The 17,500-nt window shown below is 44.2% G+C and overlaps 1 protein-coding gene across 1 annotated transcript in view; it reads right to left on the reverse strand.

Annotated features, from left to right (window-relative positions):
• The window catches only part of il1rapl2 (interleukin 1 receptor accessory protein-like 2), a gene marked incomplete at both ends in the record, with an annotated part of 321,581 nt that overhangs the window by 46,055 nt on the left and 258,026 nt on the right, over positions 1-17,500 (reverse strand). Inside the window, one exon of the mRNA XM_079228492.1 lies at positions 10,514-10,588. Within this exon, the coding sequence (XP_079084618.1) occupies positions 10,514-10,588 (75 nt within the window). The remainder of the gene's footprint in view (positions 1-10,513; positions 10,589-17,500) is intronic.

Consider the following 17,500-nt stretch of genomic DNA (forward strand, 5'->3'; position numbering starts at 1 on the left):
ATGTAGGTCATTATTATTAATGTCACATTGTAGCATAATAGCATATATGCATAGTAGCATATATGATAGGTAAGTATTGCGCCACCTACTGGCATGGAAGAGTATTTCATTGCTTGGCCAGACACTATATTGCAGCTCAGACGCTCAACAATGGAACATTATTTGCGGCAACTAAATAATATTTTTCAGGACCGATTAAGTGAAATGGGACATTTCCCACGGCACACCTGAGGATCTCTCGCTGGCTGAACATCACTGGGCTAAGCAGAGGCCCTCGGTACCTGCCGTCCAACCCAGGTACATAATCACCTGCCACCACTGGGATGTCGACGGAAAGAGACGAATACAAATGATACAGGAATGAGCAGATGGTCGTGGCCTTGAGGGCGGCTGACTGTGAGCTGCATAAAGAAGCAAGAAGCAGCGGGGGAAGTAAAGTAAAGGACAGAGGAAAGGAAACACCAAGCGAGCCCACTTGAGGTTCGGAGTGCTAATAGTTTTGGTCTCGGTGGGAGTCCGTGACAGAACTGGGTGGCGGCTGACGGCTGACTGACAGCTGTTACCCGAGGGCTCCCAAACCGTGCAGCAGTGTTCTACTTCTCCAGCTCGGGGCCAGCGGTTAACAAAGTAGACTGAAAGAAGGATCGCAAATTAGATTTGGTTCCCGGGTTGTTTTGAGTCATCTGTCGTCTGAGCGGCCGGAGGCCTACAAGTGACTGGACGATTCAGATTGTGCGCGCGGCTTCAGGCGGATCATATTGCTGCAGCATTCCCAGCTGCACCGCTGCAGGTACTGTAGACGGGAGGGAAATAACTGCAAAGTTTTGTTGGTCGTTTCTACAGGTTATATACCCAGACATGGGAGGCAAGGTCGAAACTATCTGGATATAAACACAGAAGGTAACCAAGTGGATTAGCTACTGAAGCTAACACACTAGCATACAGATCTACTTCTGCTAGCTAACTAAAGTAGCTGTGTGAACTCGTTATTTAATGTATGCCACTTTATTTAACCTTTTAAGCCCCGTTAAGCACCAAGGCATTTTTTAGGATTTAGCTCGAAATAGCATACCCAAACTAAAAAGGGTGTATCTCTGCAACCACAAGGGCTATTTGAATAATATTGGTGTTATAATAAAGGCAACTCTTGCTAAGAGTAAATAAAGATTGAAACACAGAACAAATAGAAGTCTCAGGTCCGCCTATAGAAAAAAGCACTTTCAGGATGATTATCTCCTTGAAATGATGCTTCACGAAGAAGAAGAAGAAGAAGAAGAAGAAGAAGAAGAAGAAGAAGAAGAAGAAGAAGAAGAAGAAGAAGAAGAAGAAGAAGAAGAAGAAGGAGAAGGAGAAGAAGACCTGAGGCTCTCCCACATCATAGCACAATATGTGAACAGTCTCTCTGCACTGTTTTCACTTGAAAAAGTGAAGCAGAACAAAGTCAGATTGGGTAAAGTACAGAAAGAATTCAGGAGAGGTTTCCAAAATTTGCATTTCGGCACATTTGCGCATATTTTCGCGCATCTGTGACATTTGAATTTTTTCATGTAGCAAACCTTATATTTCACTTTCATATGACTTATGGTGTTAAATAAACTTGTATCAGTGTGGATTTACTGGGGGAAATGCATTTTTTCAACAAAAAAAAATAAAGTTTCAAAATGTGCTGACTCAGCGATTCATGTTGCTGTGTTCTTTGGTTCGTATCTCGGTGATGCTTTGCAGCAGAGGGATTTGGTGAACAGATTTGGAATCTGTGTGGAATTGTCTTGCTTTTTGCTATTTGTCTTTTTCTGATAGCACCAAGCTACGGGCTGCTACTTCCAGAAACATGCAGAGTGGGCTGACTCGTGACAAAATTATAACTATTTTATTTTAATAATTATTTTAGTTGGTGTTTGAGTTGTGTTGAAATGGCTGACTAATTATTGTAGCCCAGGTTCTCTTGTTTAATTTGATGTGTAGCATCAATATATTTGTTCATGATTATTGTAATGTTTTACACAGTTTAATTAACATTTTAAAAAAGGGCCTATATAGGTCCATGCGGGGCTTAAGAGGGAAGATGTATCTCCTATGTTCTGTCATAACAACCTGCCAACATTCCCACAGTGCAACGCTCTGCTTTCTACAGACGAGAGCGTCTTGTTATGAGTCTACAGCTGTCAGCCATGAACAAGCAACAGAATCTAATGTTTACTTTCCTCCACATTCAGAGACAGATGGTAGAAAGGATCGATGTAAAATGGAGGTTTTATTTTAACGCATATGGCATATTTCACCGCTATCCCTGTTATACTTATTTTGCCAAAGTCTCCCTTTTCCTGAATAAAAAAAAGGTTCAATTTAGCATGGCCCTTGTTTGTTTGTGTATATATATATTCATATCCTAAATTATTATTATCAATTAAATCAGATAATTATTCGAAATAAAGAAGAAAAAAAAAAAAAAAAAAAAAAAAAAAAATATATATATATATATATATATATATAGGTCTGAAAGGATTAGAATTAAACCACAAAATACAAGAATTTCCCCTAAAAAGCAGCTTTGAGGAAACCCGAGGTGAAGCGGCTCCCAGAGCATTATTGCCCTTCAAAGCTACGCATCAACCTGTCGCTCTGCCTTGAGGTCACGGACCCTTCCCTCCGTGGGCCGAGAGGAGCAGCGCTCTCTATTGTAACAGTGAGTGAGCGCCAGAGACCTCTCGACCGCCATCACTCATCTAAAGGTAACAAACTATTCCACTTAAGATCCCTCTCTGGCTTCCCCCTGCCGCTCCCACAGCTGTTCAATGTGTGAAAACCTTAAGAGCGGTGAAAAGTGCTGCCATCAGAGACCAAACACACACACACACACACACACACACACACACACACGTAATGAATCAGCTCTCAGAAGACGGAGCTTCACAGAGAATGTGTGCATGTTCTAGTTGAACAAAGACTGCTTTCATCTGTATCTTATTCTCTTTCTATTGTTCTATTGGGTCTCTAACATGCACACAGCTGTGCTTCCGTCACATTAACTGGAGGCTAAACATATAATCCACAAGAAGAAGGAATTGGTAAACTCATTAAAACGTTACGAGGATTAGAGCGATAGAAAGTTTTCAGCATTAAAAGTCGTTTTTGTAAACGACTGCTTCTCCAAATGAATAAATCTCTTTGTTTCCTGGGGACCGTCAGCTGCTGGAGGTCTGACTTCCCCCAGCCAAGGAGACGCCCTGCATTATACAGACTCAAGGATTATCAAGGGATTATAAAGCGACTTCCCTTCACGCACATATATCTGAATATTCTTTCTGCATTTATTTAAGAAAATGGTGTTTTTTCTTGTCTGCAGCCACTTAGCTTGAAGAAGCTAACGTATCTTGAGAGACCTTAAACCGGGGAGGAAACACATTACTGGGCTTTAGAAGAGCTCTCACATTTAAATGTAACTCAAATAACAACACAACGTTCCTCATGAGGTCGAGTTTATGCTGCTTTGTGGAGATTGTGACCATTTAGACAACGTTGCTGTGATGTTGTATGGATTTTCCATCTCTGTGATTCAGCAATTTCATAAAATAAATGTGACAAAGAACTTAAATCTGATAAAACACCTCTAATAACTGTCATATGTGAATATATGAATGAGTCATATCATCTCTTGCAAACTGGAAACGTGTAGAGCCTGACGCACACGCTGCATGACGGAGACACACACACACACACACACCGCAGTCATTAATCATCTCTGTGACACACACACACACACACACACACATAGGGAGTTAGGTAGATTTTCAAAAGGGGATTTCTACTTAATAAAAATCCAATGCTGGCTCCGCAGGAAGCTTCTCCCACAGAGAGGGAGAGCGTGAAGAAGAGCGTGAGAGGAGAGGCAGCGGGGGGAATAATTAGACGGTGATGGAGACACAGAGATCACAGTGCAGCACCCAGCAGGGACTCCTGCCTGTTAGGACAGCGGCTTTCTGGGAGAGGAGAAGAGAAGAAGAGGCGTGCGTCTCCGTGTGTGGTTTCCTCACATCAGATCATGGTTCAACATTAATTATGGATGATAACCAACCCTTTGATTTCACGTTGAGGCTCTCAATGAAACATCTGTCCTCCACACTTTTCTTTTCCCATTGACGGCCCTCGTTCTTTGACATGTGACTAAATGATCTGGGCTCCATAAGTCACAGTGACTTAGACCAGAAACCACAGGCGTCACTAAGAGTCGACTCAAACTCAATCTGAAGGATTCTCTTAAAGAAAAGAGGCGGCCATCATGATAATTATGATCTTCGGACAGAAGCAGTCTGTCCTCCACATTCATTAATATCCGTATAAACCTGTTCACACACCTGGCTGACAAAGGACCCTCCATGTTTGTGGCGGATGCAAGCAGAGCATATTGTTATGGTTGTAATGTTTCATATATCATCACCAGCCTCAAGGCTGAACACGGCTCATTGAATTACTTCAATAACTAATCAGACAAACGTACTCAAAAGCATCCCCTCGTGATTTTATACAAATTAATGTTGTGAATTAATGAATATTTACAGCCTCCAGGCATCAAATGATGGAATGCACAATCCCCAGCATGCCTTGCAATCAAAAGCAGACTGTGTTCTTGTCAGAGGTCAGAGGTCAGAGGTGGAGCGCTGGCTGGAGGACTCTCACAAACAGCTGATCCGCCCACAGACCGGCACGACGCCACGAGGAGCCGGCAGCTCTGGACCATCAAACACTGCTGAGGCTGCACAACGTGGGGCGCTGCCTCAAGATATAGGAACGCTTTTTAAACGGTTCTCACGCAGCAATCCACCGTCCACTGTACACACACACACACACACACACACACACACACACACACACACACACACACACACACCATACAGCCAGTCATTCATCTTGGTTTACAGCAGGGGTTCTCAAACTGTGGGGCGCGACCCTCTAGTGGGGCGCGGAGGTATTACAGGTGGGGCGCGGGAGATTTTTTTTTCATCTTTTTTTTTATTTATATTTTTTAAATATACTTTTATAATCCTTTATTAATCCCAGAATGGTGAAATTATTGTCTGCATTTGACCCATCCTCACACATATCTGCACCAAATATTAGTATTTTTTTGCACAAAAAGTCACAAAAAGTTCAATAAAACTACTTCAATAGAAATTCAGCATGGACCATTTTGTTAGATTATTGTTGCGCCAACAAAATTCTAACAAAATGGTCTGAATATTGAACTAAACCAGTGGTTCTCAAGCGTTTTCTGTCACGCCCCACTTTGAGGAAGAAACATGTTCACGCCCCTGGGTTTACACTATGAGTGTTTTAAAGCTGCACAGTGAATTTTTTTTAACATTAAATCTTAGTTTTTACATTAGTTTATTGGTTTTGTTTTATGGTTTTGTAATATTTTGGTTCTCACGTAGAGGAGACTTCAGCAGCCAAAGGTGTAAAGAGCTTGATGGAGATGAACTATTGACGGACGTTCCTCAGAACATCAATGAAACTCAAATGAACGCTGGTGTTGCTCCTGAGTCGTGGAAAGGCCGTTCCCCGTTTCCACCCGAGCGTTATCAGGTGAAGACGTGTCTTTGTCGTGTTCACAGCTGTTCCCACGTATGTGGAAATATTACAAATGTTGCTTACTTAAATTGACATTGACTTTTTCTTTGGGTGGGCCTGTCTTTTAAGTGTCTAAAATAAGTCCACAGCAGTCCATGGCTTTATATGTCACACCTGTGTATGAGCTGGGGGCGTGGCCTCATACAACCACACCTTTTATTGTTTAATACTTGATATTTTATTTAGGTATCTACAGTTTAACAAGAAATACAACCTTCAAAAGTAAGAAAGAATAAATTAAATGCAGCATGCATCTGGCCAAGAAGGGCCATAAAGAAAAATAAAGAAAATTGTTTAAGGAGGTAAATAAGTAAAAATAAGAAAACAAAACAATCAAAGCAACTGCAACAGCATTGTCAGTCAACCATAAGTCCAACAAACAGATATATAACAACACATATATTCAAAGAGTTGTGTCCACAGGGTTTCTTCAACTGGTTTAACTGATATAAATGTGGTTGCATCTTGGTGACAGAGATACTGAGCCTGTAGAGCCAACACCACCCAGACACCCGTGAGGTTAAGGAGGGCGAGTCTCCGGACAATTTCCTTATTTTGACATATATTTGGCCCATTTTGTCCATCTAGCTATTAATATGATACCAACCCAACGACCCTCAACAGGAAACTGGACTGAAATACTTAAAGAAATCCACGAGATGGAGAGAATGACTTCCTTCTGAGACGGAGAAAGGACATGTACACAACCTTTAAAGCATCCAGCCTATCCTTAAAGTAACCGCCCCACCTTCATCAGACACCTTCCTCTTCCTCCTCTTGCTCCTCCTCCCCCAGTCTCTCCTTCTCCATCAAGGTTGCGTCTGCCATACTTACGGGCCTCCAGACGGCACAGCGACAGCGGGGGCCAGAGGAAGAGCAGAACGCATTTTTTATTCTGCTTCTTTCGTCACGGATCGATCGTCCTCTCACCTGTCATTCCCTCTGTCCTCTGTCCTCTGTCCTGTTTCCTCTGTCCTCTCTGTTCCTTTGGCTGTGAGATCAGACGCCCGGCGCTTTATTATGTGTGTTGTGAGTAACCGAGAGAGTGATGGAGACAGAAACAGTGTGTGTTGACAGTGATGAAGAGGAAACACAGACACACCCAGACTGCAACGGTCTTATTGTGTGTGTGTGTGTCCTTCCTCAATCTGTGTGTGTGTGTGTCCTTCCTCAATCGATAGCTTCCTTTCATCATTTGCCCTGACTTATTCCTTCCTAGTTTATCTTCTTTCCTCTTGCCTCCATCTCTTCCTTCCTTCCTTCTTTCCTTCTTTCATCCGTTCCTAATGGAACATTTCACCTTCACTTCCCTTCTCAACTCCTTTCCTCTCTCTGTCTCCTTCTTCTACTTTCGGAGGAGCCGTCTCTAAACTTATTTTCTTTCCTCCCAACTCATTTTATACTCTTTTCCCTTCCCCCTCGATCCATCTTCAGCCTTCTCGCTCATGTTCATCTACTTTTACGCACCAATTGTTCAGGCTTTATCTTGTGGACACGGCTTTTATTTTGTATTTCGTATCATCCTTAACTGGTCAAGTCAAAAAAGTAACAACATTTTTTTTTTGCGGATCATTTGCCCCTGTGGAGCCTCTCCTCTGAATACACTCTGAGGATGAGTAACCAGCAGCATGAAGACCTCAGCTCTCCTCCCCTCCGCCTCACTCCCTCCGTCTGAAAGGGAGTAACGACGCGGCGCATCACCACTTTAAGACTCGTGAGTGACGGCGCCGAATGAGCCGAGAGAGCGAGACAAAGGCTCTGAGATACGGGGAGCGGATGAAGGGAGGACAGGCGGACGGAGAGGAAGAGCGAGATAGAGGCCGACACCTCGCTGGGACAGAGGGAGACGGACGGGGGAGATAACTGAGACGGGGGAGGAAGGGGAGGAGAGGGGAGAGTCTTTATCTCACCCGGCCTTTCAGCCAGCCTCCTCCTGGCACATGATATATGTGTGTGTGTGTGTGTGTGTGTGTGTGTGTGTGTGGATGTATGGACTTAACTCATCCAACTAATGAGCGATGACGACAGACATTATTGACGACAGTCTGCTGACGGTGAATAATGAAGCGCAGTGATTGGTCGAGCTGGTTGAGATCTCACGTTCCCGGTTATTGAATCAAATGGGTTTTCATTCCTTCTCGTCACCATTTATCACGCTTCAAGTGTCCGGTTCAAACACACACGTGCACTGACTCGTGCACGCCCGTCAGTCACCTCTATTCTTCTTCTCTCACGAAGACAACACAGAGATTCATTGTTTCCAGTGTGACTAATGCTCCAGTTACAATGTGATGTGCTACTGGATCAACTCTCATCATTTCTTTTGTGCAGACATCAAGTGACTTGACTAGTTGGGCTTTTGTTTCAGTCCATGCCGATGTCTCCCTCTTTTATCTCTGACTGAACACAGACTGAAGCTCAGAAACGTCAAAGTGAAGAAACAGATATGAGACAGTGAGACTTCACATGAATGACATTTAGAGGATGTATTCATCGGAAGCCATTAATATAATATATTAAAGCGGAGAGGGTTGTGTTTGCATTACACACCATTGCTACTCTGTTTAAAGGGAAATGTTAATACTCAAATCATGAATCGATCTTTAATTAAAGCTCTGTGTGTCAGTCTGTTGCCTGCAGCCACATCGTTGAAATAACAATGAGATTAATGAATTGTGTTCATAGCCCACAGCGTTGTAGAATAATGGGGGGAAAAGCAGAGGAGAGAAAGAGGAAAGGAAAAACGAGAAGAACAGTTAACAGAGAAAACAAAGCTAGAGGGATGAAGAAGAGGAGACAAAGGGAAGAGGTGAAAGTTGAGGAGGAGAAGAGTTGAAATAGAGGGATGTGAACAACATAGCAGTGGTTGCTGGTGTAAATCTCCCCCAGGTTAAAACAAGATGATAATTAAAAAATGTACCGCAGGGTCACACTGTGACGGTGTGAGGGAGAGTGTGTACGGTGTGTGTGTGTGTGTGTGTGTGTGTCTGTGTGTGTGTGTGTGGGTGCCCATTAAAAGGTGTCCCTGCTGCAATCAGTGTACAGAGGCCTTAGGGCCTATTTGTTACTTCATCAATCTGAAGTTAATGGAAACACACAGGGAGCGCACACAACCAACACAGCTCTGCCTACAGTGCTAACACTGTCAGAGAGAGCGCTGAACAGTGGGACGCACACACACACACACACACACACACACACACACACACACACACACACACACACACACACACACACACACACACACACACACACACAAGCAAATCCCAGTGAGATCCCTTCATTTTTTTCTTATCAAACCTTTTGCGTCATTTAATAGTAATAATAATAATATATATATATATATATATTTTTGCTCATATTTTTTTTAAACTGTTCCTTTCATGCTCTCAGTGCTAAAAGGACATTTTTGAGCTGCCAATCCAAACTCCCTACTCTCTACATCTGAAAATCACTAAATGACTAAATTTGAAAATGTTACGGTTTGGACTATCGGGCAGTTCTCATCAGCAGATAAGGCGGCGCAGTAGCGAGTCCTGCGCGGTCTTTGCAAAGGTTTTTTTTTAACGGCACAAAGTAAATTGGATTGAGTGCATGTCGGCTCATGAGTCGCTGATAATCGCTGAGTCGAGGAGATGAAAGAACAAAAAAACGCAGAAGAACAGGGAGAGGCTGAAAGCAGACGACCTGAGAGCAGACGGCTTGAGAGCAGACGGCCTGAGAGCAGACGGTCTGAGAGCAGACGGCTTGAGAGCAGACGGTCTGAGAGCAGACGGTCTGAGAGCAGACGGCCTGAGAGCAGACGGCTTGAGAGCAGACGGTCTGAGAGCAGACGGTCTGAGAGCAGACGGGCTGAGAGCAGACGACCTGAGAGCAGACGGGCTGAGAGCAGACGGGCAGAGCGCAGACGGGCTGAGAGCAGACGGTCTGAGAGCAGACGGGCTGAGAGCAGACGGGCTGAGAGCAGACGACCTGAGAGCAGACGGGCTGAGAGCAGACGGGCAGAGCGCAGACGGGCTGAGAGCAGACGACCTGAGAGCAGACGGGCAGAGCGCAGACGGGCTGAGAGCAGACGACCTGAGAGCAGACGGGCTGAGAGCAGATGGGCAGAGCGCAGACGGGCTGAGAGCAGACGGTCTGAAAGCAGACGGTATGAGAGCAGACGGCCTGAGAGCAGACGGTCTGAGAGCAGACGGGCTGAGAGCAGACGGCTTGAGAGCAGACGGCCTGAGAGCAGACGGCCTGAGAGCAGACGGACTGAGAGCAGACGGTCTGAGAGCAGACGGGCAGTTCTCTTAAGGTGTCCATGCTCTTCATATAAATCCATTATAATTTCACGTGAACATGGTTAATTGCATGTACTTAAGTCTATGTTTTTGTAGTTTTGCCATGCTGTTCTGAGCACATAATGCATTTGACATCCATCAGTTGCCAACCACTGAGGAAGACCTGTGTAGTGAGCATGCAAAGTGCTAGCATCAGTATTGAAGAGATGGAAAAAAGAAAAGCCATATCATCTAAGCTGTGCAGCTTTGGCACGGTGGACAAGAGGCACCTCTCCCATGCACAGGGTTAAAGTGGAGTTATAATTGAGCATGAAAGGGATTTAGTTTGGCTTTGTAACTCTAGGACAGGACTCCCATGACCGCCTGCATCAAGGACGACTCCAGCTGTAGGGTTCATTCATACCTGAAGGTCACTTCACAGCGGCACTTGAGATGCCATGACAGCATGTCCATGGTCGTGTCCCAACAGGGCACACACATGAAGAAACACCACAGGAATGAGCACTCGCACCAAAGATTGCGACAGCACTTTAAGAACCAGGACCTGAATTCCCATTTCAACCTCAGAATAAAGAGAGAGAAGAGCTGTGGGTCCTTACCAGGCGTGACTTCTACCACGGTGTCCTGTCTCTCTGGGGGGAACAGGACCTTGGGAGGCTGAGTGGTCTGGAGAGCTGGGAGAGAGACGGAGAGAGAAACATATTACGGCTCATCATTCCCACGTAGGAAATCTTATATCTAAACATAGACAAAGGTGAAGAAGAAAACTCAGCACACACACATTCATCATCCAATGGTTCTTGAGACAAAAAGTGAGAACTAAGGCTTGGTAAAATCAAATATACACAATATTTAGTAACGGAAAACAGTATAAAAAGATCTGGTAAGTTCAGAAAGTCTCATGACTTTACCATAATGCAGCATTTAAAACCAGGAATCTAACAAAAACCCAACGGCTTCACTTCATGTGAGAGCATGTTTGTACTGGACGACATCGTCTGGAGAGGTGGGCCGAGGACAGGCAGCGCTGGAGTGAAAGCAACAGAGACGTGTAATACGGAGGTCTGAGATGTGGGTTATCCGGTGTGGCTGTAAATCTCCACAGCTCATCATTTCATAAGTAACACCGGAGGAGAGAGCCGGCCTTTGACCCACCGATCCGTCACTGCCCCGCAGCATCACAGAGGAGGAGTAAAGAGTCTGCAGCGCGTTGACTCTCACGCCTCAGCCACACAGCAGGTCAGAGCCCGGCTCGTCTCACATCATCATTTATTTTTGTCTCTTGCAGACAAACAGCTCGACTGACCTGAATGACCGGCAGCCAGACACCTTCTGCTTCCACCTGAAGCTCCAATCTCAGCCATACCTCGCTGGTTCTGAACACCAACACCTTTTCCCCTCGGCGCCTCCGACTTTCTGATCCTCCTCTGAAGTGTTTCTGTCTTCATTCTTCTCTGAAGGCTGTGTTGTTATATATCTCATGCAATGTGTTGCGTCTCTTAGATCAGAAAGTTGAAATGAACTAAGCCTGTCGATTGCTTGGTTCACAACTTTGGGCCAGGTTGAAATAACTCAACATCTACATCATGTTTTCCCAATAAATTATCTCCAGGTATTCATGGTTCCCAGATGATGGATCCTCGGGACTCCGGAGATTCCCAGACCTTTCGTCTACGCTACCAGGAGGTTGACATTTGTGGTTTTGAGTGTCTTGATAACTATCAAATAGATTGCCATGAACTGTAGTCTTTTTAACTCCAACAGTTAAAAAGGCACATATGGCTCGTTTTTCCTTCTGTACTTGTGTTCCCCGTGTTCAAGTAGTCGCATGAACCCCATTGAGTTATATGTATATTTTCAAAAAAACAACTTTTATGCCATATTTTGATCATACCTATGAACATCCAGCATGATCTAAGCGAGATTTCTCAAACATGTCTTATGGAGCGGTCACCGACATGAACTACCTCCATGGTTTCAGACCCTTACCAACATCCCACATACTAATGAGACACCTTTTTGGAAAGATTATGACCTAAACAATCGGAATCTAAAATCGAAATCACAGGAAAACGAAGCTTAGGGGTTTTGCCACCAATTTTTTGTGTGTTGTTCGGCTCAAAAATGGAAAAATCACTTCAAATCTAATTTGCATAAGCCTTCCCTCTTGCACTGTGACATGTTTTTACAAAGGTGGGGGCTACACGAAGAGCACAGGACACGGAAATGTGCAGAGGGAGAAAGAAAAAAAACTGTTTGCCGTTTTGTGATCGTTCAGGTACTTATTATAGGGGGATTATAAGGCTATGGATTGCTTTGTTAGACTCCCACAAAAGTATGTATATCTTCTCACAAGGGTTGCAGTATTGTAGAACTTTAAATGAAGTTAAACAACGCTGTGGTTCCGGAAATAATTAAGGAAACGTTAAAAAACATGTTTTAGTCTGATAATAGGCGCAGGGCGGCTAAGTTGACAAAAGGAGCCTAACCTTTTTAGGAGCCTCCATGTTTAGTGTAGAACGTACACTCGCCTCTCAGAGCGACTCACACACAGACGTCACGGCCAGCAGCCGCTCACAGGAAGCTGATTGGTCCTCACACCGGTGGTCCGGACACAAACGCTTTGTTACCTGATTCCTGACTCGATGGTTCCTCGCGTGATCATGCTCAAGTTCCTCAATAAAGCATGCAACCCTTGCATAGACTTGAAAGAACATCACTCTGTTCCGACAATGACTAGGGGCTGATGGACCCTACAGCGGTGAGACTGACGTGACTCGGGGAACAGTTGCAGCAGCAGCAGACTCACTACACTTCTGATAAACTCGCTGTGAGCTCTCTGCCAAGCGCCAACCAGCAGGGAGACGCAGTCCGCGAGCAGCTGGCGAACAAAGTGAAGAACTCAAAGCCAGATATTTCCCTCAGGAGTCGGTGGAGCCTAAAGCGGAGTCCATCTAGACTCACATTCATCAGGTGGATGAAACACAAACAGACTCCAAATGAATGCAAATGGCTCTCTGCTGCATGTGGACGTATACAACTGTTAGCTCGCATGCTTGCATCAGAAGTGAGTGAGCACAGGAGCTTCTTCACCACTCTTTCATTGCTCTGATTCTCTTCCACCTTGTACCCCAGTCACCCTGTCAATACCTCTACCAGTCCATCCCTCTCTCCACGTCTCTGATAAGACTGATAGTTTCATTTGCATTCTGAAGGCGCCGCTGCTCTCTTTTGAGATTAATGAGACAACCCTTCACCTAGACCTGCCCCTCTCCGGTTCTGTCCTCTATTCCTCCTCCACCCTTTGCTTTCCTTTCCTTTCCTTTCGTCTCTGCTTTGCCACTTTTGTCAGGTATGGGGGGCCTTTTGTCATTGCTGTGTCCCAAAGCTAAAGTACACACTCATGTGAATCGTAAAAAGACATACGTATGCAGTATAATGTGTATTTAACGCGTTAGTCAAAGCTTATCAATTTGGAAAATGTGCTTTAAGCTTTAATTACATCCAGAACATCCTGCGTGGCTTTGTTTTTACGGCTTGAAGCGGGTTTAGTGTTGTTTTTGTTGGATGCCCTGAGGTGTGTTCGCCTGCACCTGCATGGCATTGTGGGGACTCATTGTGAACGTGGCTGTGTGGAAGTGAGCAGGAGGCCCAGTGGAGCGGTGCCGTGGTGATGAAGTGCTGCAGTGCGTCTCTACGTACGCCGGGTCTTTACCAGGTGACGCCCCGAGGTCCTACGGGCAAGTCTGCATCACTGTTCATGTTCATGTCAGCTCTTTTTTTTTGATGTACAGAAAGTCTCTCCAAGAAAAAGAATTCATGAAAACCTGCATTTCAAAAGGTTTATGATGATGGCAGGGATGCATTTTCAATCTTTGAACTCCTCATAGTGCTTGCTCGTCTTGAAAATGCTAAATGCCTGTTGAGGTGGGAATGTGAGTGCATGTGTACGTCTGCATGTGACGCAGAAAGAGCCGTCAGGTCAAAGGCATCGGCTGATTTCAACAAAAACAGTCCAAAGTGATGATTCCCAGGAAGTGAGCGCCTTTAAGACCGGTTCAGCACCGCAGCGTCTCGCCTCTTTTTCCTCTGTTTTTAAAAACGGCACCTTGCAACCACATCGATTACATTCATTTAAATTAATAAAATACCGTAGCTCTTGTGAGATGAGGGCTGTGGTTTAAAAGAAAGTTAAAATGATCGTTTAATTGTATACGTAAACTCCCTAACTTGCTGTGGGGATTTGAACCTTTATAAGTAACCCTTACAACGTCGGATTTCAGTCAAAGTCACATCCTGTAACCATATGGGCTGTGGGAGTCTAAGAAAGCAAGTCATATCCTTACAAACGCCCTATTAGTATCGGCCGATTCAAAATCCTACGGTCTCATTGGTCCCTTAATGCAGCGTAGACCACGTCATACGGCAGATATGAAAGAAATTCCCAAGACTTTGCTGAACAAATACATACAACAAAGTACAATAAAGTATTGGAATTCATTTGGGGTTCCTACGACGACTCAAACAGACTTTTCAATGCTGTTTGGTGCTTTGATGCAGAGGCAGTAGAAGCACAGAGCTCACGAACAGCTGGTGAACATAGTGGAGCATTGAGCTAAAAGAGACAGATACTTCCCTCAGGAGCTGGTGGAGACCAGAACAGAGTCTAAAGGAGCCGAGGTATTGGACTCATCAGGTGGAAACAAAGGCGACTCCAGATGAATGCTAATGTTGCTCTACTGGATGTGTGAACAGAGAACTGTTAGCATGTTCTTTATAAGTGAACGAAGCTCCTTCAGTCCAAGTGTCCTTGGACAATATACTGAGCACGTGGCACCTTTAATGGCTGCCTTTGCCATCCATGTATAAATGTGTGAACGGGTGAATGTTGACATGAAGTGTAAAGCTTTGAGTGCTCAGAAGACTAGAAATGCGTGACATAAACACAAGCTTGTACCGTTTCAGTCGACACTGGATGCGTGTTGCTCCACTGGAATCACCATTTGATGACAATTCACCTGTTGACGACTGAAATGCACAACTAGTCTAGATTCATCTCAATCAATCGCATCTTACATTTTATTAAATTGTTCATCAATGAATACAAGCAGTATTATGTAGGGTGACCAGGCGTCCTCTTTTTCCCGGACATGTCCTCTTTTCGAGACCTAAAAAATGCATCCGGCAAGGATTCCAAAAACACACGATGTGTCAGCGTGCAAAGTTCAGCCATCAAAGTAGAGGAGAGAAAAGACAGCTAAATGCCATGAAGACCTCGAGTTGAGACCAGAGACAACCATTACCTGCACAAAGTGACCTCGGAGTCAGGGTCTCTTTGGAGACCAGGAACTGTGAACCCAAATCCATCCAAAAGCCAAGAAAGCAAAAACACATTTAAAAGGACGTTTATTGCCAAAGCACATCAGAAACATGCATGCAGTGTTTCCCCGTGGAGCCACCGCCCACAACACATCCTCTGTGTGTCAGAGCAAAGCACGAAGGCCACTCCCGCATGTGATCGACGTCCTAATCGTGTAAACTGACCAGAAAAAGTAATTACCAAGAACACGTCACGGAGGCAGCAGCGGTCTCAGGGCCTCACATGCTCTTTGGGGTTCAAATGAGATCTGACCTTTTCCAGTCAGGTGCCGTCCAGCACATTAAGTCAGACAGAGCAATAATTACTGGACAGACCTTGAGCTGTCAAAGACATGAACCTACCCTTAAAGGGGGCGACTGCATACCAGCCATCAGATATGAACTTATATGAGCCCGAGGAAGTTCAGAAAGTCCTTTGAGTGACTTTTCTGTGATTTAAGAACACGCCTGATCTCGGACTCGTCCTGATCTGATGATCTGATGATGCTCAGCCCAGCAGGAGCTCCAGTAGATTAAAACAAACAGAGTCTTACTCTTTATCTCCTCAGACGGAATGAACACTTTCTCTGTCCAACCAAATGTGACCTTTTTGTACATTTCCATTCTGAAGTCTCATGACAGTAAGATTCACAGCGTTGGGAACTTTGCTATCACAAAAGACGAGAAGAGGACATTTGTTAACATTTAAAACAATATTCATAAGGATGTCCTTTGATTCTTTATGATGCTAACGGCTCCAGCAGCGTGGTTTATTATCTTGTGTGCTGCACATGGAATGACCTTCTTAAGGATCACTTCATTTTGACCTTTTGCTGCATTGTGTCCAAGGAAATAACCAAACACTTCCCGTCTCCTCTGACCTCTGACCTCTGGCACATTTGACTTTTTCTTTTCTTTAGATCTGGTTTGAGAGCATGAGAGCTGAGAGCTGTCATGGAGAGAACGCTGTGCACTAAGCTGAGAAAGAATAAGCGCTGTCATGGTAATAACTGGTAATAAAACACTGGTCTGTAATGGCTCAAGTCCTCCAAACTAAGATATGTTTGTTTTTTGCGTCTTTGAGGTCTAGCAAATGTGTTGGAGGATTTTTCGTCCCCAGAAAATATTTGAAAAAGCCAAAAGTTCTGAAAAGCATTGCATATTCCTTGATGTTAGCTAGCTGCCTTTTTTGTTCCTGCATTTTGCGGATACATTGCTCAACATATTGCTCCGTATACCACCAGTGTACCCCAGAGAGCACCTTTAAGGGACACTTTGTTGTTTTTGGAAAAAGAGATAACATAATAGTTTAATTAATTTGCATTCTCTTGTTTGATTCAATACAATCAGGGGCTTTGCTTGGTGTGGAGTGACCAGTAGCATATGGTGCTAGCTATCTACTGCCTTTAAACTTTACATGTATTACTGGTATTGCTGATAATAGACATGTTGGGCAGCAACTTAATTTACTGTTGGGTACAGAAATGTATAATAGTATAACATATGTAATAGGCAAATCAATGAATATGTGAATATGTGAATAACAACAGCAGTGAATACTTGTGGGGAGTAAAAATAGCAGTATTTCCCTTTTGAAATTAAATGGAGGGACAAATAAAACTAGCAGAAAAAGTATAAATTAACATTAAAATGGTCATGGGAAGAAAAATTGAGGCACACGGATCACAAAACTACTGCAGTATTAAATAGCAGAAATGTTAAGCTTGGACTAAACAACACTGCCTGCTCTCTTGTTCTCCAAAAAACATCAGATTGTGCATAATCAGTTTTCTTCTATTCTGTATCTCAGATTGAATTGACCTTTTGGGGACAATGTGAGATGTCTGGCGGAGCAGAGGAGCGGGAGGCATCTTGCTCAGTCCGGATGCATTTGGACTTGTCTGTCACAGGGAGACTCAAGTCTTCCTGTCAGGACCCACTCCCTTTTTATTCCTATTTCTTTTTGGTGCAAACCGGTCACTCTGATGCTGGAATCCTGAAGGGAAATCACAATACTTTGACTGGTTTGGTGCCAGAGACAGACCTCCATTAATGAATACTGAGTGGATCTCTGATGTTTAACAGATAAATAAACGAGAGATTTGATCAACGAGCCAAAGATATCCGGCGGCTGCTGCCTTCGCTCTCCTCATACGTCTGTCATCCCTCTATCTTCTCATCACTTCATTTTGTTTTCTCTAGCTTCCTTTTTTTCAACTTGTTTTTCT

This window comes from Taurulus bubalis (assembly GCF_910589615.1).
Source record: "Taurulus bubalis genome assembly, chromosome: 13".
Lineage (NCBI taxonomy): Eukaryota > Metazoa > Chordata > Actinopteri > Perciformes > Cottidae > Taurulus > Taurulus bubalis.